At 41.2% G+C, this 23763-nt stretch overlaps 1 protein-coding gene across 2 annotated transcripts; it reads left to right on the plus strand.

Annotated features, from left to right (window-relative positions):
• The first annotated feature begins 791 nt into the window (after nucleotides 1-791).
• arhgef19 (Rho guanine nucleotide exchange factor (GEF) 19) lies at nucleotides 792-22728 on the plus strand. 2 transcript variants are annotated; one of them, XM_007570097.2, is made up of 16 exons: nucleotides 792-1154; nucleotides 15307-16003; nucleotides 16086-16583; nucleotides 17343-17475; nucleotides 17557-17642; nucleotides 17728-17984; nucleotides 18074-18234; nucleotides 18349-18501; nucleotides 19569-19698; nucleotides 19854-19928; nucleotides 20019-20108; nucleotides 20209-20372; nucleotides 21031-21189; nucleotides 21281-21360; nucleotides 21449-21553; nucleotides 22428-22728. In XM_007570097.2, exons 2-16 carry the CDS (start codon nucleotides 15328-15330, stop codon nucleotides 22580-22582), a joined length of 2922 nt encoding a protein of 973 aa, XP_007570159.1. In that variant the 5' UTR covers nucleotides 792-1154; nucleotides 15307-15327; the 3' UTR covers nucleotides 22583-22728. The 2 variants fall into 2 exon arrangements, with proteins under 2 accessions (XP_007570159.1, XP_016536192.1); XM_016680706.1 differs by lacking the exon at nucleotides 792-1154 and adding an exon at nucleotides 9322-9372.
• Nucleotides 22729-23763: the final 1035 nt, after the last annotated feature.

Genomic DNA, 23763 nt, shown 5'->3' on the forward strand with positions numbered 1-23763 from the left:
TACTGTTTTAAAAGAGCAATGAAAATGTTCATCATGATTCTTTTCCTCAACATTTAAGTCTTAAAAGAGAGCAACATGGAAACACCACAAAAAACACAGAAAGGAACAGAGGAGAGAGAAGGAAAGAAGCAAGAACATGAGAAAGAAACAAGGGAGGAAGAACAAGAAGATGGTAGAGGGTGAAAGGACAGAAACAATCGAAGAGAGAACAACAAAAGATGAAGAGTATAAAAAGAAGGATAAACAAAATGTGGAGCAAATGAAAAGTGAAAGAAGGGAGGACAAAAAGTAGGTATGAAAGAAAAAGTAAAACGAGATGTAAAGACACAAGGAAGGAAACAAATCTTAGAGAATGAGAATAAATCCTATAAATGTAAATAACTTTCAAAACTTATCCAGACCTGGAAAATCCTGAAATCAAACCTGAGAGTTTTCCAGCCTGCATAGGACTCTGAAGACTGAGGTATGCATTTATTTAGCTCCCCTTTAATCTGACACATCAAAATAAAAAGAAGGTCTGGCCTCGTGCAAAAATGGCAGTTTCAGGTTAAACAGTGCAGATACATTCACGGAGTATGAATCCTTTCTCAAGGCACTGCATACAGTTTGGCATCGGAGGGTCATTGTTTTCGTCCCTCTCCCTTTCTCCTCTTTCTGTGTCAGGGCAGGTGCTGAAATGAGACACTAAATAACTATTAGAGGAAGGGCAAGAGAAAGGGAGGAGAATACGAGAGAAAAAGGAGAGCTCTTCCCCAACAGTAGCAAAGAGAGAGAGAAGGGAGAGAGAGAAGGAGAGTGGGAGGGTAAAGAGGCAGAGAAGCTCAGAGAGAGACTGGATCTGCATTATAAGTAGCTAGGAGAGCAGCAAGTGTCGGGTGTTTTCAACCTGTTTTTTTTTTAAATGCTCTAACGCGAGGAAAAGAGAGAGCAGACCAAAAAGAGGAGAAACCAAGAAGTGGGACATCAGTTCTGAAAAGTCTGCTGTGATTAGGAAGAAAGCCAAGTGCAAAGAAGGGAGGAGGGGAAGCCGAGAGGAACACAAGGCAGCAATGGATTGCAGAATGGCTCGGCCTGACCCCGGGACGGCCTGCTGGATTCACACACTGCCGCTGGACGCCGTCCAGCACACACGCTAGGCTGCGAACGCCGGAGAGGTACGGGACAGGTCATCCCTCAAAACAACAAACTGAGCACATAAAATCAACATTTTAGCACCTTCAAAACACATGTCATCTGAGCACTTTGTTGCAGCAGGGAGTGAAAGGTGAGCTGTGCTGTTTGGGACAGAGGCTGTGCTTCCTGTTGTGTACTTGGTGAAAGCGAAGCTGTGGAGCTCATCCAGGTGACCCACAGGCTGAGGAGGAAAAATTTAGGATTTGTATTTGGGGGGGGCGGAGGGGGAAGAAAAAAAAAACCTAAATTAAAGTCCCTCTTGGATGGAGAATGTAAACTTATCCAGCTCAAGCAGATGAATGTTTGGTACATGAGAGATTATTAGCCTTCCCTATGCATTTGATTCCCTTTGAAGACGCTGTTGCTTCTTGCATCGGTAATGTTTCCAGCAGCTCCTTAGGCAGTGAGGCTTTAAATGTGATGGCTGCAGCGCAGCAGTGAGCCGCTGCAGAGCGAGGCAGGTAAGTGCATGCCTGGAATATGTTAGATGGAAGCTTGCTGGGGGAACTGTACGTGGCTAAAAGTTGGCGCTCGCCTCCCTTCTGTGGAATAGATCAACGTAAGGCTGAAACGTGCGCACTTACCTGTGGGCACTGCCAGGCAGAGCACTTTACTTTACTCACCCGCATATGTGTGTGTGTGTGTGTGTGCGTGTGTTTTGAAATGTGAGTTCGTGTGTCAGGTCATATCTTCGCTCAAGTTCTCGTCTGGTTGTCGTGTGCAGCGTCCGGAAATACCCTGGTTGTTCAAACTTTGTCAGAGAGAAGGTGAGCTGAGGTGAGACCGTCTGCCCACCTGATGACTAAGTGCTTTGTCATGTGAGGCGTCTGCAGCCGTGCCTGTATAAAATAGTCTGGTGGTAAATAGGCTGGTGCGCAATATGGTGGTGTAAATGGTCGGATTTACTACCTTAGGTGCAGCGATGTGCACAGTGCCCAAAAATTAGAGTGAAGTAAGAGTAGTACTACTTATATATATATATATATATATATATATATATATATATAGAAGTATAAAAGTAGCTGTCCAAAAAAATACTCAAATAAGAGTTAAAAAGTATTTGGTATAAAGAACATTCAAGTACCGAGTAACAGATCATAACATAAAGCATTCAATAATTAAAAATTACATCATCAGAGGAATCAAAATATAAAGTCATGTGCATAATGTTGGTATTTCAAGGACCAAAATGAAAATAATTCCTATAAATAATTATAAAATAACACAATCAGGCAAATTTAATTTTTTTTATTTTCAAATTAATTTGTTTCTATATAAAACTTTAACAGAAACTGAAGATGTGTGTGTGTGTGTGTGTGTTTGTGTCTGGTAATTTTTTTGATTAAGCAACCTTAGTGAAATTACGCAGAGTGGATAGAGTAAACAGAATTTTGTTACTCAAGTAAGATCAACAATATTTTATAAAGTTACTTAAATAAACGTGTAGGAAAAATACTCTTTAAAGTCATTTTTTCCCCCAAAAAGTTACTCAAGCACATGTAACCAGATACTACCTAAACAGGGCTACGGCTGACCTGAATGCACCACCTGCATGTTGGGTAAATGTGTAGCAGCACACCGTATAAATCTGGACCTTGAACCATTTAACTGCCGTTTATCACAGCCAGGTGGTCCTCTGCATGATCACTGACCGCTTGATAACCCTTTGCTTTGAAATCCTCTCTTTGTGAGAAAGAGATCACAACCAGCCCAAAAAGCTGGGCATGAATTTCTCCCTCATAGGCTGCTTTAGATTTGATTTCTTTACGCATGTCTGCTCACATAACACTCAGATGTAAAGTATGGCCGCCCTCCCACTTCCTTCTTCCCCCGCAAGTGTCTGGAGAGCACCTGCCCCCATCACCTGCCAGTCAGACGGCGGCTGTCTGAGCATGTATGTGTGAGTCTGCGTGTGCACCATATAGAAAGCAGGCGGGATACACACATCCACTCAGTTACATCATTTAACTAAAGCTGCACTCAAATACTCCCTCTGCTGCACCTTCGGTTCGTACAACGCTTTGTGGCAGTGTCACATGTTTAGGATGTTTGCACTAGAAGCTAGATCAAAAATACTTAGAAAGATTTTGTGTTTTTTGCTGGATGTACATCCGTTTTCAAGTCCTACCTTAAATTCACACTTGGATTTACGTCTGAACTTTGACTAGATCGTCCAATCATATAAATATGCTTCAATTTGGACCATTCCCTTGTGGCTCTGGCTACATCTTTTTTTACTGGAAGTCAAATCAAGGCGAGTTTATTTGTTTAGCACATTTCAGCAACATAGCAGTTCAAAGTGCTGTACATCATAAAAAGATAATGCAGTAACCAGCTATGAAAAAGACCGTAAACAATGTCTCCTCTAATTGCATAATCAAAATCATAAAGCAAATAAATCGGATATGATGATCAATGTTCCAGTTATTATGAATCAAACGCAGCTCTAAGCAGGTGGACTTTCATTTGCGCTAGATTTTAGAACTAGGAATCAAAGTAAAGGAGTCTTTTATGCTTTTCTGACTTTTGTTTCTAAAATGTTTAAAAAAAACCCATTTAGTTTTCATTCCATATCAAAGCGTTCCACTATTATTCCCACCTCACAGTTTTCCAAGTTCACCGACTTAAAGAAAACAGCAGTTTAAAACACGGGCGCTGGAGATATTTTAAACAAACTCGGTCACTTTCTTTGGCTCGCAGCCCAGATGCCAGCAGCTTTAATAGTCCATAATAGCAGCTCTTGCTCCTGCGTGTGCATAGTTTCGGTGTTTTCTTGCCTCCTGTCTCAGCCTAGAGTTCAGTTTCAGAGGAGTGAGCATGCCAAGTCATTCGGGGAATGTGGAAAAGAGTCTCAGTGTGTCAGAGAGTCTCATCTGGGACGGTAGCTGGACATGCCCTTGTCATGACGCCAAGACTGTAAAGCAGACCACCTACTGAGTTAAGAACCTCATGCATTCAGGTAGTCATTATTAAACCGTGTAGCAGATGTAGAAAGGTTTGCTCTTATCTTCCAGAAAGCAGGAGCTTTGACACATTCTAGGCAGCAGTTCTCCTTCTGCTCCTCTCAGGATTATTTTGTCCATGCGTGAAGGCTGCATCAGTCAGGATCTAGACATTGGAGCCTCCGGCCGTGTACGCTGCGGACAGACCTGCACACCTGTCTGGCTCTGCAGCCCTCAGGTTATTTCACATTCAGCCTCGGCCAATTTAATGCAGTGTGTGCTGCACTTTTTTTTTTTTTTTTTTTTCAAAAGATTTGCTTTTGGAGGTTGACTAACTCTTCTTCAGGGGAATAGTTTTTTTGTTTTTTTTCTGTGTGTCTGCTTCTCGGAGAAAAACAAAAGCTCCAAACGAGTTGCTACCGTCACATCAAAACACCTCTGGCTTCTCTTTTCCTTATTCTTTCAGTTTCAAGCTGATCAGCACCCATAGCTGCGAGGTTGCCAGTTGTATGTGTTAGGTGTTCATATTTACCCAGTCGCTTTCAAAAAAACAACACATGACTTTTCCATCCATGTCCAGATAAGAAAAGTTGGGAAAAGGGAGTTGCTGATAACGCTGGAGCGAAAAGGAGTTGGAAAACAAGAACGAATAGCCAGAGTGAAAACTTGAGCAGATAAATGCAGGGGGAGCATCAGAAAAGTAGGTCAGGCTTTTGGAAGCATCTGCTGCACAGGATCAGATTTGAACCAGGATGCTGTGACTGACAGCTTGAGCCCAACAAGCTCAGTCTCCTCGTTTTTTGACAGATCAGGACTGAAATAAGGTGCATCAGAGTCTAACAAGCATACAGCTTGAGAAAAATAAGAGATCAGATTTTAGAGTCCCCATTTTTTTTTCCACAAAGAAAAGCTTTTACAGAAAGCAAACTGTATTTTAAGACACTTATAACTAATGGAAAATGATCAATTGCTGGTGCCATTAGTGCATACTTTGCAGTTATAAATTGAAGTTGCTCATAATGCCGAAAAAGGATGTAAATCACCTGCTTATTGTTTTAGCAAAAACAAAGGTTTAACATATGTCAAGGTATTTCTAGCTAATCTCTATTCAACACAGAACCTGTCTAGATCAAATCAATGCAGATCACACTGGAGAAACTGAACTAGCCCTGTTTTTATTGTTTTTTTACAATTAATAGAAAGTTTGAATTAGTGTCTATAAAGAGTAGATTTTTGTTTGCAAAGCAAGAAAGATAAATAAAAAATGTAACAAAAACGATTCAAAATTAGAAAAACAAATAAAAAGCTAAAGTTGTGAAGCAGTAGTTTGGAATCCCTCCCACCCACCAACAATGTGTTTCCGTTTTTCAGGTCAGCAGACGTGATTTTAAGTGAGACCAAGAGATAACCTGAAGAAACAGAAAAATGTTCTGACTTTTCAAATGGTGGAAATTAAGAGATAGAAAGCTAACCAAGCCAACTCTGCCACATTGTGCAAAGTAATTTTCTCCTAAAGTCTAATAACAGCTTCTGTCGTTCTGGCAACAACCACCAGCATCACAAGTTTGTGATGACAGGCAGTGAGTTTATTACACCGTCACTCCGACTCCTCGTTGCAGAATTGACTTCAAGCACGAACACACTGTTCACTGTCTTCATCTCATATCAATCATACTTTTTCAGAATTTTACTAGATCTGTTTTCTTTCTGTTTTTTTTTTTTTCGTTTCGTTTTGGGAGCCAGTACGGTGGCACAGTTGGTTTGGTTCTCAGTCTGGAGTCTTTTTGTATGGAGTTTTCTCTCTTTGTATGCATTGATTCTTACTGGGTACTCCAGCTTTCCCCCACAGCCCAAAACCATTAATTGGTTCCTCTAAATCGCCCCTTGGCATAACCGTGTGTGTGTGTGTGTGTGTGTGTGTGTGNGTGTGTGTGTGTGTGTGTGTGTGTGTGTTTGTCCTGTGTCTCTCTATGATGCACTGTAATGGACCGGTAACTTGTCCAGGGTTTTTCCCCCAGACTCTCGTTCAGTTACCACTGGAGAAAGTCCCTGGCAGCTCTGTGAAATAAGTGGGTACAGATGACGGATGAGTAGATGTTTTTTTTTTCTAATCACTAAGTTGCGTGTTTACTGGTGTGTTTCAGACGGTCCTCTGTAACCCCGGTGTGTTTGACCTGAAGGTCACGAACAGATTCTCCTTCCAGATTTGCTGCTAAAGAACAGAATTCAATACTGTGTTAATTACGGTGGAGCGTTTAGTTCTTGAAGACGCTAAGAATCCCCAATCATCACTCTAGCATCCCAATGTAAGCCAGAGGGTATGAAATATTTCTCTGAAACATTGTTAGTTTTACACCTGATGTGTCTTGAAACCGCAGCTTCTTCTGTCTGCTCAGTCCGCTGCACGTCTTTTCAAAAGTCTAAAAGGATCATCAACATGTTTGGAATGTGAGCGGGGCCTGTGTCTGCGTATTGGTCACCATTTAGTGTGATTGTTTCTTATTGTTGTGTTGTGAACTTTGACCTTAGCTGACACGATTAGGTCTGCAGCATTTTCTCCTGGATGAATTGTTGATGTGGTCGTTGAGTTCATTTTGGCCATCCTCACCTGGGGAGATCCTACAAAGGTCCATGTTTTCATGTGTCTCTGCTGTTTACTGGTGACCAAACACCTTAGAAACGGCTCTGTGGTCCTGATGAAGGTCATAAGCCAAAACGTGTCAGTCTGCTAATTACCTTGTTTCCTTGTACTTCTGGAGTCTTCACCAGATTTTTCACCCTCTCCATCATGCAGTGAAGAAACTTTTGGCTCTCTTGTGAAACTAAACACAAGTTTCTAAAAACAATTAGTGAATTTATGATTTAACAAGATGTGCAATTACTTTCTATTCGTGCAGGGACAAGTTGGTGTGAAAAGCATGTTTCCCCTCAGTACATGAAAATATTGTCTGAACTCTGTTATATAAACACACTTCATTTTTGAATGATATTATATTTTGGGGGGGGGGCGGGGGGGGATCAGAAACGCTTGTCTCAAAAAAAAGTAAAACAATGAAATTATTTTTCAAAGCACTGCGTTTTTTTCTTCAAAATAAGGGCTCCATGCCACGCATAACAGCAAAGCACTCAGCAATCCAAAAACATGCAGGATCTAATTATACCTCTATAGTTGTTGATGATTCTGTAATTTCTAAGCAAACGTCATGAAAACAAACAAAAAGCCAGCCATTAGGCATTAGTGATTATACCGTCCCAAAGCTTCCTGGTGCCCGACAGAAACTTCAACCTTTGAAAAATGGATCATAAAAAGCAGTTAAATCATTCACTAGAACAGCAAAGCCATTCATGGCTTGAGCAAACATTAATTTAAAATAAGCAAACAAGGCATATATTAGACTCCATTTTTAGCAGTGGGGTAAAACAGTGTTTGGTATTCTACTACTTGTGCTGATATGTGCACTCAAGAAACAGCAAACAATGGAAACGTTGAGATTCAGGAGGGGTTTTTTTGTACGTTTTCAGCGCATAGTGTGTATAAATGTCAGCTGTTGTTGACACACGTTAGAAACTCCAAAGGCACAGGGGACGTTTCTGCTGACATTTTATTTCTTATTTCACCCAAGAATGAGATAAAACTGACAGAACAGGAGTTAACCAAACATTGGGTCCGAATTGTAACTCGAGACGGTTCAGCGCAACAACCTGGTCAGACTTCACTGGAACTCTTTCACAGGATAAAATGGAAAATTGTAAAAACTATGTGGTATAATGACGCTAATACCAGTTGTTTGTCTTGATGTCTTGATATTTTGCTATAAATATATCTGTATTAACTTATTTTTTTACAATGTGAAACCATTATTGTGGTTGAATTAAAACAATCCTGCGAAGAAGAGTGAAAGAGATGTAGAAGACCGGTTGCTAAGCCTGTCACAATAAGCGATTAATTAATGATTAATAGAAATGAATTTGATCATGTCTGTTCTAATCTTTTTTTTTTTTTCAAGGGAAATACAGTGACAACATAACTTATTCTTTTGTTTCTGTGGTGTGTGTGTATTTTTTTCAGTTTTATTTATTGTTTTTGATTATATTGTTTTACTTTGGACATCACCTTCTTCCTAAAATAATAGCCTTAGTCTTTTTTTTTTCTTTTTTTTTGCCAAAAGTGATTTAGGTGAGATGATATTTAAAATGTCTTCCATTTCCACTGCTGAGTGTTCATTACAAAATTACGGGTTATTGGTTTTTGAGAGGGTGAAATTGCATTATTATTATTATTCCATTATCAACATACCACTTGAAAAATATTTCAAAACAACAATATTATGTTTATTCCTGAAACTAAATCTGATTTATTCTGGCAACCTCTCTATAAATTGAATTTGCCTGAGATAAGGATTTCTGGCTAAGCAAACGAGGAAATCTTAGAGCATTACTTTTGATGCGAGGATTTGAATGATATTTTTTTGAACTCGGACATCTTATTTAAATAAACCAGGTCTCTAATGCCAAAAAAAACATCTTCTTCCTTTGAATCTCATTGCTTAGACACCCTGAGTCTGTCTAAAGCTACTGATTATGAGATTTTCTGGCTTTACTACTTGTTGAGCTCGTTATTAACATGGTAGCTTTTGTGACTTATGACAAAGCGCCATAATTGGACCAGGTTGTTCCAACAAGTTTTGTCAATGGCTCCTTTGTGTCGTTCCTAGCCACGACGTGCATCGTCTGAAAACCTGGCTGCTGCAGTGGAAACCTGAATTTGCAGGGAGTCGGGGTTAAAGGTCCCGAAGCTCTTGCGTTTACGTGTGAGATGGTCACCATTTTTCCAAGTCTGGAAGCGAACTATTGCTGTTTGTCTGGCACTGTAAGCGGGAATCCCCCTGGGTGGGTCAGGGTCAGCTTGTTGCTTTCAGTCAGAAGCTGATGGATGCTCATGCTCATCGTCACTCAGGTGGACCTTGCATTGCAGCGTTGTGTGGGTGTGTCAGCAGGTATCATCATCAGGTACCTTCATCAGGCACCATCCCAGAAGGTTTTGACTACGTAGTCTAAGGTCTTGGAGGAGGATTAGGACAACCAGCAGTATGTGTAAGCATTTGGGTAACCCTCTCTTTGCCCTCCTCTGCAGCCTGAGGGTTGCTCGCCTGTCTCTGTAGGCGAAAGCTGGAAGACAAATGAAGACTTCCATGACCCGGCATAAAAGAGGATGTCCAACTTCAGGCGAAACAAGTGGACACCACCTTGACATCAGGTGTGACTTCTCTGATTGCGATTTTGGAAGAGTTTGTTTTGGCAAGAAATAAAGAAAGTCATTAGTTCTCCATGAAAGTTTCTGTTGGTTTTCACTGATCCATTTAAGCCAACTCGTATCTACAAAGCTTTGCATGAGTTAGCATTCTCATGAAGTTCAAGTAAACTGACAAAGATAAGTTTATATTTCAGAGGACACAGGTTGAGTCACATTATTAATTAATCACTCAACCATACACGCCAACAAAAGGCGAGATTCAGATTCATGAGGTGGTGGAAAGTTACCAGAACCTCACTGCTTATCGCCCATTGATGAGAGCAAAATGAATCACAAACTCGTCTGTGTTAACGGAGTTCTTTTTCCTACAAGCGAGGCTACATGACATCATGTCTTGTCTCCGCAGACAGAGCTGGGCTCCTTAAATCCACATCTTGGCAATTAGTGGTCTAACGTGACCAAGTAAAACTGCGATTTTGCACATGCACGCCAGCAGGTCGCACCACACTGTGAGGACACTCGGCTTTGTCTGACCAAACACGCTCAGCCTGAGCTCATGGAGAAACTCGTGTGCCAGCAAAGGAAAAAACTGAGATTTTTTTTTTAAAGGATTTCTTTTACTGTTTGAGTGATAGGATTTGATTATTTACACTTGTACATTGTAAACTCGTGTCAGTCGTATCAATTCAGGTTCAAAGTGCTAGAAATATGTCGTTCTCTAACGTTATCTTTGCTCACATAAACTTGTGAATATTGTAATGTCTTTGTTAGAAAACAAATTATCATGAACATATTAACTGAACTGCATGTAGTTTTCACGTACTGAGCATTTACGTTTGGTGACCTGTCAGTTCCAGTCTAAAGTCTTCTGCATCCCTTTATCAATGCATTACAACTCTACTGACTTTATGAACTTTATGTAATTTTTTTTTTTTCCTGCAGTTTTACGTTCCTTCTCCATAAACAGTTAAGAGCTTTGTGTGTTTGTGACTATATTCTTCCTTGGAATCTTCAGTCATTTCATCTTCACAGTTTTATCAAGAGTGTACATTTCTCCTTTCATCTTCTTCTTCACTAGTAGGAAGTCTGCCAGTGCGCTTCAAGGCAGCCCACCTGCAAGCTTGTCCTTTGGTTTGGTGTTTCTGGGGTAAAGTGCAGAGCCACTCTTCCTTCAAACACGGTGTGTGCATTGACGTCCAAAGCTTTCAGTTTTGGTTTCATCTGAGCAGTCCAGGTTTCCCCAGTTTTTCACTGGTTTGTCCAAGTCTTCTGCAGCTGATTTCAAAGAAGGTTCAGCATCCTTTCTTTTCAAAAGTGTGTGTAGAGGTCGTTGCAGTTTAGTTATTTCTTTGTTTACTGGAGGAAAAATAGGGCTGCAATTTCACTGACTTTCTTATAGTCTACAAGTTCTTTGGTTTTTCTTTTGACTGCCAGAAAGTTTTTAAGAGGAGGATTTAGTGAAATGATGATCTTTCCCCTTCCTGATTGAGACTTAAACTGTTCAGATATTTTAAAGATGTTTGGATTTTCATATCATTCAGAGCAATATTTTAGGCTATCAGATAATATTTATCCAGCTGGTACTGATTTGCACATAGCAGCAGGAATGTTTTCTAAAAATAACTGTAAAATTATGTTTTTGCCAAATCAAGCCTCTCCTACAGTGAGAGTTGTTGCAAACTGAGTACAGAATATATTTTTTGGAAGTTTTTAAAAATTCACTTCAGAATAAGAGGCTATTTACCATAGAATCATGGATGATGGAATTACCTTGTTAACGGTGCCTTTAATCACAGTTGGATTGATCTATTGTCTGTGGCTGCTTGCGTGTGTGTGTGTGTGTGTGTGTGTGTGTGTGTGTGTGTGTGTGTGTTTTAAACGAAACACAGCCTTTGATCCGAATAGTGAGAGAAAAAAATATAGCCTAGAGTCAAGCGAGGAAGTGGTTTGTGGCGCATGAACAGAATATGAATTAGAATTTGAGCTAAAAATAAAAGTCTGCAGGTAAGTTGTGAAATGCCATTGACAACCAAATATATAAGGATTTCTTTGAGCAGGGGTTTCTTTTTATCTTGGAATGACACTTTAGAGTCTGATCGTCAGACATAAGCAAACACATTGTAATCCGTTTGAACTATGCAGAGGATTAACATGATCATTTTCCACTTACATGTTGCCTCTTTAAAACGCTGTTAGCGTAATTCTCCCAAACGTTTGCAAAGTAAACGGAGCGGACCTTTACATCCTCATAAAGCGCATTATCTCCTGCATTGCATCCGTTTGCTTTAACATCCTCCGCTCTGCCCCGGAAACCGTGAAACGCACTTTAATTATGTGATTACGTAACATTTTGCTGCGTCAAGGAGCTGAATCAGCAGCGGGTTCGGGCTCCCTCATGTGAGCCGCTTCTTCATAGGATTATTCAAGATGAAAATGGTAAAAAAAAAAAATTGAAAAGTGCTCCTTGTGTGACTGATGGCATCAGAAGGCCGTTCGTTAACTTCCCTACGCCAGACATGGCGTCTTGGATCAGCCTGGTGAAATTACAGGGGATGAAACTATGGCAGCAAAGTCCATAACAGTCACAAATAACAGCCTGGTGTGACAAGCGAAATTACACGTCTTTGGAGTAAAATTTTAATGGCGTGATATAATTGTATCAATGCGAGGAATGTGCAGTTTAGCGCGATGCTTTCATGTCTTGGTGGTGAAGCTTACTGTGAATTTTTTTTGTGATCTTTTGAGGCTTTTGATCAAATAAGAAAAAATGGCTAATTCTGTCTTTAAGATGGGGTTGGTTTATGATGGACTTAGAGCTAGTGCAGGACTGAGAGAGGACTCGTTCGCTTAGATTGCGGCATATAAATCTTTTTGGTCTGGATAATATATTGCACATAACTCAGCTTTGATCTCCAGGTTACAGACGGTAGCTGCAGTTAAGCAAAGTTTGGATAATGCTGAAAACAGAGCAGGATTACAGCGTAAGCAGCGGTTGATCACCTGCAGACACCATTAAGGTTGGGTCATTATGCAGCCGTGGTATGGATGTATTTATGTGGCTCAGTGGCTGCACTATATGAGTGGATGACTGGAAGTAGTTCCCACACCCTCTCAGGTGTCCTGTGCTCAGGGCGGCCTGGCACAGGTATTCACATAAAGGTTTTCTTTGTGTGCAGCCAGGAACAGGTAACCATTTGTGCCAGCCCTGCAATGTACATCTGTGTGTGTGCATAGGTGTGTGTGTGTCTTTCTGAAACAAAGACGGATAGGATTTTCTGGCCGGCCTACCCCCACAAGAGCAGGTGTGGCTTTTCAGTGGCTTCGTATTCGCCGAATGTGGCACAAGTGCGCTCGGTAAACAGAAAGATAAACTGTGATTTCCACCCTGCGATTCTCAACACAGCCGGCAGCAGCATACGTAGGCAGACGTCCTTGGAGAAACAAACGTTTAAGCTCGCTTTTGTGTTCTTCAGAAACACTATGCGAGTGTATCTCGCAAGTGCAAAAGAGATTTAATATAATACTAATAAAGGCAAAAGAAAAGGAAATAGTCACAGTTTGCTAATATTTGCGGCCTTTGAACATGAATATGAACAGTAAATGATAAATGACCTCTATGGTTTAATAGCTTTCGAGTGCATGCTGGCAGGAGTAAATAGTGGAAAGATAAAAAGTTAAAAATTAACATTAGGTCTACCTTTTTATTGCAAAGTGAAATTAAAAGGAACATTTGCTTTTATTTCTTCTGTGTAGCTCTTTTGAAATTACAGGTTTACTAAGGAATACATTGTAAAATCAGTAGATTGAACTACATGAAGCTTTATGAAAGATATCTGGGTTTGTTGTGTTGAGCAAGTTCGATTCACAAAGGACGAAGTTGGTTTACGTCATATTCAGGGTCCTCTGCATATTGTAAACTAAACTAAACATGGACCAGTTTCCTTTCCTTCATCAGTTTATGTTTAATGTTTGTAGCCTGACCTCTTCCAGCTAACTGTTCAAATCTCTTCTGTACACTTTGCTGTTAATAAACCTTAATTCATCCAAACTGTCACTAAAGCAGTTATTTATTATTTATAGCTATTTTAATCAGAACACGAATCCAGAGAAAGCCCTACCAGTTTACAGATTACAGATGACTTATTCTTATTAAACACGAGGAACCAATATGTAGTTTTATACTTTTACCTTTTCGTCTTTATTTCAGTGTGCTGTTTTGTTTTTATTTCCTTGTAATTCATGTAAAGCACTTTGAACTGCAATTTTATTGCTTTGTAAGGCAATAAAAGTGCCTTACCGTAATTGCTTCATTACTTTAGTTGTAAAAAAAACAAAATGAGTCTGGAAAGTTGGCTGATAATTTCTTCGATTGGAACTAGAGCCACGAATGTGACCAAATGTTCCTCTAATAATAGCTGCTTAAAAATGGAAGAATTAGGTTCTCTCACTTTAATTATTTAACAACAGCAGCTAATCAGAAGACAAGAATCTCTGCCTTCTCCTGTGCATACGAGCCTGTATGGTGATGTACGTCAGAGTTCCTGTAACAGGTGTTTAAAAGCAGGTCTTGAGGATTAGCTGCTCAGGAAGCAGCGGGGCAAAATGCAACAGAGCTGCCCTGGTGTGTGTTCAAAGACTCTGTCATGTCATTTTCCTCCATAACCAATTTCTGGCTTTTAATAGAAGTTCACAGCAAGTATCCAGTCGAGCAGCGATACCGGCCATCAAAGACACTGACAGCCTTTGTGATTGCTTGGTGCAGGCAAGAGTGTGGAGGATGTGCCGTCTTCCTCTGTCTGTGCCGCTGTTGTGGGGTTCTGTCTGGGGCTGCCGTGTCACTGTGTTTGTAGATGTTAAGTACAGGGGCTGGATGCCATGTGGAGAAGTCTTTAATTAGAGCAGGAAGACGTTGCTCAGGAGACACACCAGACCAGACGTCAGTGTGTGTGTGTGTGTGTGTGTGTGTGTGCGTGTGTTTGTGAGTGTGTCTATCTGTGAGGACTGGGCCTGGCTGTTAAACATCCTGCACATCTCAATAGTTGTTTTTTTTATCTATGAGTCTTTCTATAATTTGTGTGTTTTAATGCTTTCAAAAATACACCAGGGTGTGCTACACTCCTAATCAACATCTACAGTCTGGGAAAAAGTTAGAGGTATTCACATTTAACACCGATGGATCACATAACCAGTAAGGAGTTTTAGGCTGGAACAGGCCTAAAAGTCCTGTTCAAAACACCTGGTCAGAACTTTGAGACCGTTTGTGCAGAATCTGACTTGTTTAGGTTAAAACTAGATCATGTAACTTTTATTTCCAATCTTTTACATATTTATTAAAACAGTCACTGTGTTCTGACACTATGATATATGACAGATAATCAGTGAAATAAAATCAAGCTCCCCTTCCTCAATGAACTACTATTGCGCTTTGAAGAAATGCACCGCTCCCTTTTAAAAACAACCAATCAGAGCGAGGAGGAAGGTCTTAGCACTGCTGATCAACCTCAGGTGCACACTGCACATTGTGTTAACGGAGGAGCAGCAAAACTGTTTATCCTCTGTCACTTCTGACCATGCTAACCAGCGAGAGCAATGACAAGGAGAGGCTGTAGCATGTCAGACAGGCTTAGACCCTCCTCCTGTCTCTGATTGGCTGTTTCTGACTGAGCTGTCTATTTCTACAGGTAGCACTGGGAGAAATGATACCTGTCTTGAGGAGCTTGATTTTTTTCACAGGTTATCTGTCTCGTACTGTCCCGACATAGTGACAGTTTCAACAAATATGTCAAAAACATATTTTTTATAAAAGCTACATACAATACCTTTACAGTAATCGCATGTTTTATCACAGCAGCACAATATCACACTGATTCCATTTGAGATCTTTCACACTTGCATGCAAATTAATTCCATTTTCGTTTTATATCTGTGTCGCTGCAGCTCCTATGTGGCTGTCTAGCCATGCTCCCTGGGTATGGATTCTCACCTTTTCCTGATTTCCATCCCCACCTTCACGCTTTTCGCTGCCGAGGAGAGAGCCCCAGCATGTGGATTCCTGGCTCCGGAGAGTCCCACAATCCGAGCGAGTCCAAGGAGGGTCGGCCTCTCCTCCATCCCATCCATCCCAACCACGTGGCGGTGTGCCAGCAGGAAACGCTGGCGTTTATTGAGCTCCAGCAACCAGCACCTTCTAAGTTAAACGGTCTTGGCTCTCAGCGGCAGAGCAGTGATTCAGATGCACACTCTCAACCTCTAAATGGTTTACGACAAACTCTTAACGAACTGAATGACATGCAAAGAGGCAAACACAGGACACACACTGATCATGGAATGAATGTAAACACTCCGTCACACGCTGTGGATGACGCTGAGGTTGTTCAGCAGAACAGCACCAGGACTTCTTGGCAGGACCAAAACGAGAAGCCTCGGACAGTAACGACAGTTTGCCGCCCACTCCACGCAGCTCTCAGCCTCCCTCTGTCCTTTCCTCTGTCCTCTTTGTACACAAACAGGGACTCCTGGGAATCTCAGGTACCTTACTCCTCATCCTCACCAGAATGTCCAGAGTTTCCGGGCCCACACGCCAGCCAGCCTCAGAGGAGAACATCACAGGCATCTCTGAAGGAGAAGGCTATTCGTGAGTTGACGAAGCAAATCAGATCTTAGAAGCTTTTAACTTGTTTTTGTTTAAGGTAAAATGGTTCTGTTCTTGTCCTCAGGGCGAAAGGTGCAGGTTTATTCTCCAGACAGCCCAAGCGATGAATCGCTCAGCAGTCCAATCCTGGAGGCAGACTACATCTTCCCTGGACCTTTTGCCTCTTTCCTGGAGGAAGACCTCTGTGGATTATCTTCTCTGGATGCAGCTTCGACTCCCTCGTCCACAGATGGCACTCCAGATCTCCCAAGCATCGGCCACGGAGATATTTTCAATGTTCAGTCAGAACCCTTGCAGATAATAGAGGACTCAGAATCCGGAGCGGAGGAGGAAGAGGGCGGCGGCATCGTAGAGACGTCGCTTCACCCAGGAGTGAGCTTCTTGCCACGCAGTCGACAAACTGACCAAGAGCGCCGGCGTTTCTCGGCTTCAGAGCTAATATCAAGACTGCAGCTCTCCCAGAGGAAGAACTCGTTCACCTTAAGGCTGGGCAAGTCACTGTCTGCTCGGGCGGCCTCCAGAGACAAGCAGAGCTCCAACAGCCTGAGCCCCAACCCAGACTGTGAGTGGATGGATGGATGGATGGATGGATGGATGGATGGATGGATGGATGGATGGATGGATGGATGGATGGATGGATGGATGTTATGATACGTTATGACATCTCACAGTTGTTGCAGAGGTTTTGGATGTAAAATCTCCCTTTCCAACACAACTCAAAAGTGTTGTGTTGCATTGAGAACATGTGACTGAAGAGGTGCAGTGAACTCAGTGTCATGCTAAAACAGCTTGGGAAGAGTTCAGCTTTATCCTGGAAGAAGGTCATGAGAAGATGGGTACAGTGCCAGAAAGGGATCAGGATGGTCAGCAACAATGCTCTGGTGGGATGTGGGGTCAAAACAAGGCTCAGTTTGTATAATAAAACGTTTTTTTTTTTGTTTGTTTGTTTGTTTGCTTTTATAAAAGTTACATACAATACCTTTACAGTAATTATATGTTTTATCACATCAGCTCAATTTGTATAATTTGGTCCAAAGTGTGTCAAGAAAATTTCACCGCCACCACCGCTCTGAACCATTCCTTGGAATCAATCCTTTCATGAGGATTTAGCACTGTCCTTTCTTCTTGAACCAGGCAAAGTTTTGGGCAGTCCGTTACCATCTAATGTTGGCAAACTTGTGTGAATTGTTGTCCATTTGTTGCTGACAAGAGTGCCACAAAGTTTATCTAAGTAGAGCTTAATCTATTTGCATTGAATCATTCAGACTCAAGTTTGATACGTTTCTTCACATGTTCAACGTTTTGTCTTTATTCGCTGTAGATAAGTATAACTCTAGACATCGCAGCTCAGGAGGCTCCAGTGACAGCGGCACCTACAGTCCTGTTGGAACCGGGCTTCCGCTGCCCAGTGGCGACAATGGGATGTCTTCTCATCGGTGGAGCGCTAAACTTGGGTAACGAAAATCCAATGTGAGAAAACGCTTTTTCAGTATATATGTGGAGTTTAAATAAAATCTGTTGGTGTGGTTTCACAGAATGCGAAAGAAATCCATAGAGGAAGACTCGAGCATACCTTCATCATTTCCCACTTCAAATCGCCTGTCACGTTTTTTGCCAAGCTGTAAGTTTGCCTAAGTTTGCCTGTCTTACTATCTGTTATTCTTGTAACAAAAAAATTTCTCCTGTTACCATTTTTGACTTCGCAGCGATCCTCTACCAGGAGTACAGCGATGTGGCAATCAACCGAGAGATCCAGAGGCAGCAAGGGAAGGATCCAGGAACAGAGGAGGAGGGACTCAGAGACGAAGGCTCAGACGGGACTCCGTCTCCGTCAAATCTTTCTCCATCCAGCTCGTTTCGCTCTTCCCGAGGCTCTGCATTTGCACTGTGGCAGGATATACCTGATGTGCGAATGAGCGGTCAGTTGGACACCTTCAGCAACGAGGAGAGGAAACTACAGGAGGTGACAAAGCATCAAGCTCGCCTTTCCTTTTGGGGTTTCTCTCATCCCTTCCTTGACTTCTTCAATTCTTTGTGTTTTTCCCCCTTCAGGCAAAGTTTGAGCTGGTAACTTCTGAGGCGTCATACATTCGTAGCCTGACGATTGCTGTGGACCATTTCATGTTGTCTCAGGAGCTCACCGAGTGTCTTGGGGCTCAGGAGAAGCAGTGGCTCTTTTCCAAGCTGCCTGAAGTCAAAGATGTCAGTGAGAGGTGAAGAGATCTGCAGCTGATTGCCTCCCCTGCACTCAGAGTCTATGTTTTAACACTTTCAGCTGTCATTCCTCACTTCCTGAGCACGTTCTCTTACTCCATCGCTGTCTGCAGGTTCCTTCAGGACCTGGAGCACAGGCTGGAGAAAGACATTCTCCGTTTTGATGTGTGTGACATAGTCCTGGATCACTGCCCGGCTCTGCGAAGGGTCTATTTGCCTTACGTAACCAACCAGGCTTATCAGGAGCAGACATACCAGCGGTTGCTGTGAGTAACTGTTTTTGGTTTATGTTCAGTCTATTTGTTTCAGATCTGAGTACGCACTCTTGGTGCGGTCTGTGCTTCTTGGTTGCTTTTGTGCAGAAGCTCTAAGCCAAACCTTCAGCTATCCAAACACAATAACGGAGAGGCTTGCAAGAGTATTCGCCACTCCTGAATTTCTTCGTTTTTCTCACCGTTATGACCACAAACATCAATGACTTTATTGAGATTTTACACGCTAGACCACTAGAAACTAGTGCATGACTGTAAAGACTGAGGAAATAAATGCATATTTTTCAAACCTAAAATGAATTCATATCTAACATCACCCATAAACTCTGACCAACTTTCCTCTCTCTGTAAAGAAATGTATCCTCACAACATAATGCTGCATCACCCACGATTCGTGGTGGGGATGGTGTGCCACATAACTTTTATTATATCTTAATAAAAAGTGGAGCTTTGGTCTCATGTGGCCAGAGTTCCTCCTTCTCCATGTTTGCTTATGTGGCTTGTGGCAAACTCCATGCAGAACTTTGTCATGGTTTTCCTTTGTCAACGGTTTTGCCTTGTAATTCCTCTGAAAACATGCATATTTAGTTTTCTCTTATAGTTGTAGGAATGGGAACGTCACAGCGTTCTGGCTGCCATCTTGTGGCAACTTGCTAAAACTTTTGTGTGTCTTAGGGGCTTTAATGTGTTGTTCTCAAGCTTTCAGATTCATAACAACATAATAATTGTGACAGAGACTTGTGGTTCAAACTGTTTGAACCAATCAAATCAAACAACTCAGCCCTGTTTATCCCTGATTACTGCGCACATGCAATTAGAAACCTGAAGACGCCTCAGGACCCCCATACGTTGAGAATGAGTGCATTAATGTCCTCTGGTGTTGCAAAGTCCAACTTTATCCTGCTTCTATTCAGGTGTTATTTTTCACCTGCATGACTTAACTTGCAGGCGGCTTTTCTTGGCTGAGTTAAACTTTTTTTTTTCTCTCAGGAGTAAAATCAGCTGGAGTTTTGATTCACCAAAAATGTCATTCAGGGTTTCATTTGTCAATGCCCTCTCAGGCAGGAAAACCCTCGCTTCCCTGGCATCCTGGCTCGCCTGGAGGAGGACCCCATCTGCCAAAGGCTGCCCCTGACCTCCTTTTTAATCCTCCCATTTCAGAGGATCACACGACTCAAAATGTTGGTGGAGGTACGACTCTGAACTCTCACAGTAGGGTTTCTGTTCACCCTCCAAATATTCAGACTGATATTTTAGTGGAAACCATGTTCTTTCCGTCAAACTTTGTGAAGCAGAAATCCAGTTTACCGCAGGGCTTGCCTTCTTACACCATCTTTACTTTTCAGAACATCTTAAAGAGGACAACACCAGGCTCCAGAGATGAGGACACGGCCACAAAGGCTTTCAACGAGCTAAAAAAGGTGGCGACCGTCAGCTCTAACGACCAGAAGACCGGTATCATCACAGATGATGCGTAACAGTAATAACAGTGTCGGTGTGTGCCTCCTTAGATCATCAAAGAGTGTAATTCCAGCGTGCAGTCTATGAAGAGGATGGAGGAACTCATCCACCTCAACAAGAAAATCAACTTTGAGGGCAAAGTAAGTTACTTTTGTGGATTTTTCTTGTTGTTTTTAGCAGCTTTGGCTCGATTTACCCCACTAGCCGACCCATTCTGAGACTGGTTTCCTTCCTCTGCAGATCTTTCCTCTCATCTCCCAGTCCCGCTGGTTGGTGAAGCACGGTGAACTCCTGGAAGTGGACACCCAGATGATGAGCATTTCAGGATCAAAACTCAAGCTGCCCACCAAGCCAGTGTACCTCCACTTGTTTAACGACTGCCTGCTGCTGTCCAGGAGGAAGGAGTAAGTGGCGTCGTGTGGCATTAAACTTTAATCTGACGGCCTTGTTTAGTGCGGAGATCATACCCCATGTTTCTTCAAAACATGTTGCTTTTATAGTTTTTATCTAATGTATAACAGCAAGGATTTGTTTGTTACATTTCCCAAAGGATGCAAATTTCTGCTGTCCCCTAAATTAATAAATACAAAGAAGGGAGGCTGCCGGTGGTTTAACTTATCATGTATCTCGTGGCTTCATGTTTATTTTCTCAGGATTTGTATTTCAGAACTACATATACATACATATTTTTATATGTATACATTTGTACTTTATCTTGTTTTATTTGAAATCTGAGACTTTTTCAACTAAATCTAATAATTTTCCCTAGAAAAAAAAGAAAAACCAATAGGGTTTATTTGCAGTCATTCTAGCAAAATGTTACTTAAAAGATCCTACAGCAGGGGAGTCAAACTCATTTTCATTCCAGGCCACATCAAAATCACCAATTTCCTCAAACACTCTACAGCAGAATGTATAAATAAAAGTCATTTTTAATTAACTGTTTTTTTAGGTTACTGAACTGGAATTATAATTACACACAAAGGAAAAAACGTCATTTGTATTAACGTGAAACATTAGGCTTAGATATCAATTGCAAAACCTCATCTGTTTTTGCTACAGTACGTGGAAGTTCATGGTATTTGTGCACGCTAAGATTGGAGAGCTGAAAGTGAAGGATCTCAGCCAGAAGCTGCAAGGAATCTCAGGCTTCATCTTCCACCTGCAGCTGTGCGAAGGCCAGCAGCTCAAACATCAGATCCTTCTCAAATCACACACAGAGTACGTCAAAGAAAAAGAAAGGAACTTTGTCTCATCATCTCCACTCAGGGTTGCTTTACGTTAACTGTTCCTATTGGTTCTGTCTGCCAAGGAGTGGGAAGCAGAGATGGATCACAGCAATGTTTCCGTCTGATCCGTTTGAAGACATTGAGCAGGCCAGTGAAAATGACGGTAAGTAGAGATGTTTATGTGTGCAGCATATCAATGTATCTCCGCGAACATGTTTTTTTTATTATTGTTTTTATGTGTTTTATTGCAGACATATCCCAGGTGCAGTGCATTAAAAGCTATCAAGCCCAAGAGCATGATGAGTTAACTTTGGAAAAAGCCGACATTCTTCATGCTAAAACCATTACAAGTGATGGTAAGAGTCTCGAGTCAGTTCTGAACATAGTGCCTTCCAAAAGTACTTGAATTTTTTTCACATTTTGTCACGTGAAAACCAAAACCTTCAAGAGATTTTTAGAAATCATACTAACATAAACCAACAGAAAATAGCGGTAAGGTGTAAATTGGGTTTAAAATGATACATGATTTCAAAATTTTTTCACCTTTACATGTGAAAAGTGTTGTGAGCATTTACTGTCATTCTGATACCCCTAAAAAAATCCTCAAACAAAATTCTTTCCAAATTCACCTAATTAATAACAATTGTTGTAAATAACACCAGAACTGAACTTATTAGTCTGCATGCAAAATGCTGGAAAAATGAACACAGCAACGTAAAACGAGGTGTTCGCCGCATCAAAGCAGGTCAGAATTAATGGGGGGACAAAGAAAACCTTTTAGATGCTGCAAATAAGTTTGAGACCAAGCTATGATGAGGTGCCATGATTTAGATCAAAACATGTTTGTCTATTGGAACGTCCAGACTTAAATCAAATACAGAATCTGTGGCAAGACTAATATTCATAGATTATCTTTGTCCGATGTGACAGAGTTTGAGCCATTTCATCAGGCCACACTTTTGAAAATTTTCATTGTAAAACATTTTGAAAGCCACTTCACATTTATACATGGCTTTGTGTTGGTCTAACAACTAAAAAAAAACATTTGTAGCAGTAATGTGACAAAACATGTAAAAGCATTCCACGAGGAAGTTCCCTTCCTCGTGGAATGCAACTTCCACGAGGAAGTTGCATTCCAACTTCCTCGTGGATATTAGTGAAAGCATTCCGCGTGTCTAAAACGTGCGAGGCTTGGATGCTTGATGTGTAGATGCTGATGTGTTTCTGCAGGCTGGGTGGAGGGCATCAGGCTGTCAGACGGGGAGCGGGGCTGGTTCCCCAAAACCTACGTGGAGGAAATCACAAGTCGCAGCGCTCGCCTCCGCAACCTCAGAGAAAACATCCGCATCAAATGTGTCACACAGAAACTGAAAGGGGAGGACTGAGAGCTTCCACTGCAAAGCTGCGATCCAGATGATCGTTTTTGTTTAAGACGGATGTCTGGAATTCTTACAGTCAGCAGGTGCTGAAATAAGACTTATTTTTCTTCTAACATGTTAAAAAATGCAGCAAAAATATTAATTTTTATTTTACATTTTCAGCTTAAAAACTTTTTCACCTGTGTAAGTCTGTAAAGGAAAAAAAAAAAAAGGCTACATTAACAATTTAAAGCTCAAATTATTTATTTTTATGAAAAAAAATTGAGGACTATATTTCAGCGAAAAAAACATTGAAACAAGGATTTAACCCAGAAACAAAATTGTCTGCAGTTTCTTCGGCTGAATATCTCTTCAGATTGTCCCAATCTGTCATGTGAGCTTTGGAAGACGCACAGGATCAACTCGAGTCCTCAGATATTTGCTGTTGAAATGCCTCAGGACACAAGCTTTAGGCATCGCTTCTTCTCTTCACAGGGCCTTAAAACTCTGCTCTGTCTTCTGCATACAACCAAATCTAGAGATTTGGTTGTATGCAGATAAATTGATTTCTCAGGAGAGTTTCTATATTTGAAGCCATTAAAACAACACTGGGACAGCAGGAAATGCTTAAGTCACCTCCTTTTAGGCTTTCATACCAGACAGCCATATTTGACTGGACTCGTTCACTGATCATAAATGAGCAGGTAGTGAAGGCCTGTCTTATCTTATACAATAGTTTCAAATTCATCAAAGAGTAGAAAAAAGTATTTTATTACTCAGTATAGCTGTTTAAAGAGAAACAAAACTCAACTAAAAAATAAAGGGTTTGGAATAGTCCACTAATTCTGTGATTAGTTTGGCAGAGCTACAAAACTACCTCCTGCCAAATTTTTGGAATTTATGTTTTGAGGCAATGACCCAAACAAAGAAAATATCCCAGGTAAGGAACTAGGAAAACATTCTACGAAATCTTGTAATTAAAATAGATTTTATACATACATGTAAATTCTCTGCTACGTTCAGACAACACTGATTTTAGTTTTCATCGACTCTTGAGTTAAACTAGTAAAGAAAAGTTTTTTCAGCGAGCGACTGTTCGAGGTCCCGTAAAACACTGCAAAAGAAGTCTAGCTTCTTTCAACTGCAACCAAAGGAAATATGTTTCGGCCCGAGTCATTTTGCAAACTACTGTTTTTCTATTTACAAAA

The sequence above is a fragment of the Poecilia formosa genome, unplaced genomic scaffold (genome assembly GCF_000485575.1).
Source record: "Poecilia formosa unplaced genomic scaffold, Poecilia_formosa-5.1.2 Scaffold255, whole genome shotgun sequence".
NCBI lineage: Eukaryota > Metazoa > Chordata > Actinopteri > Cyprinodontiformes > Poeciliidae > Poecilia > Poecilia formosa.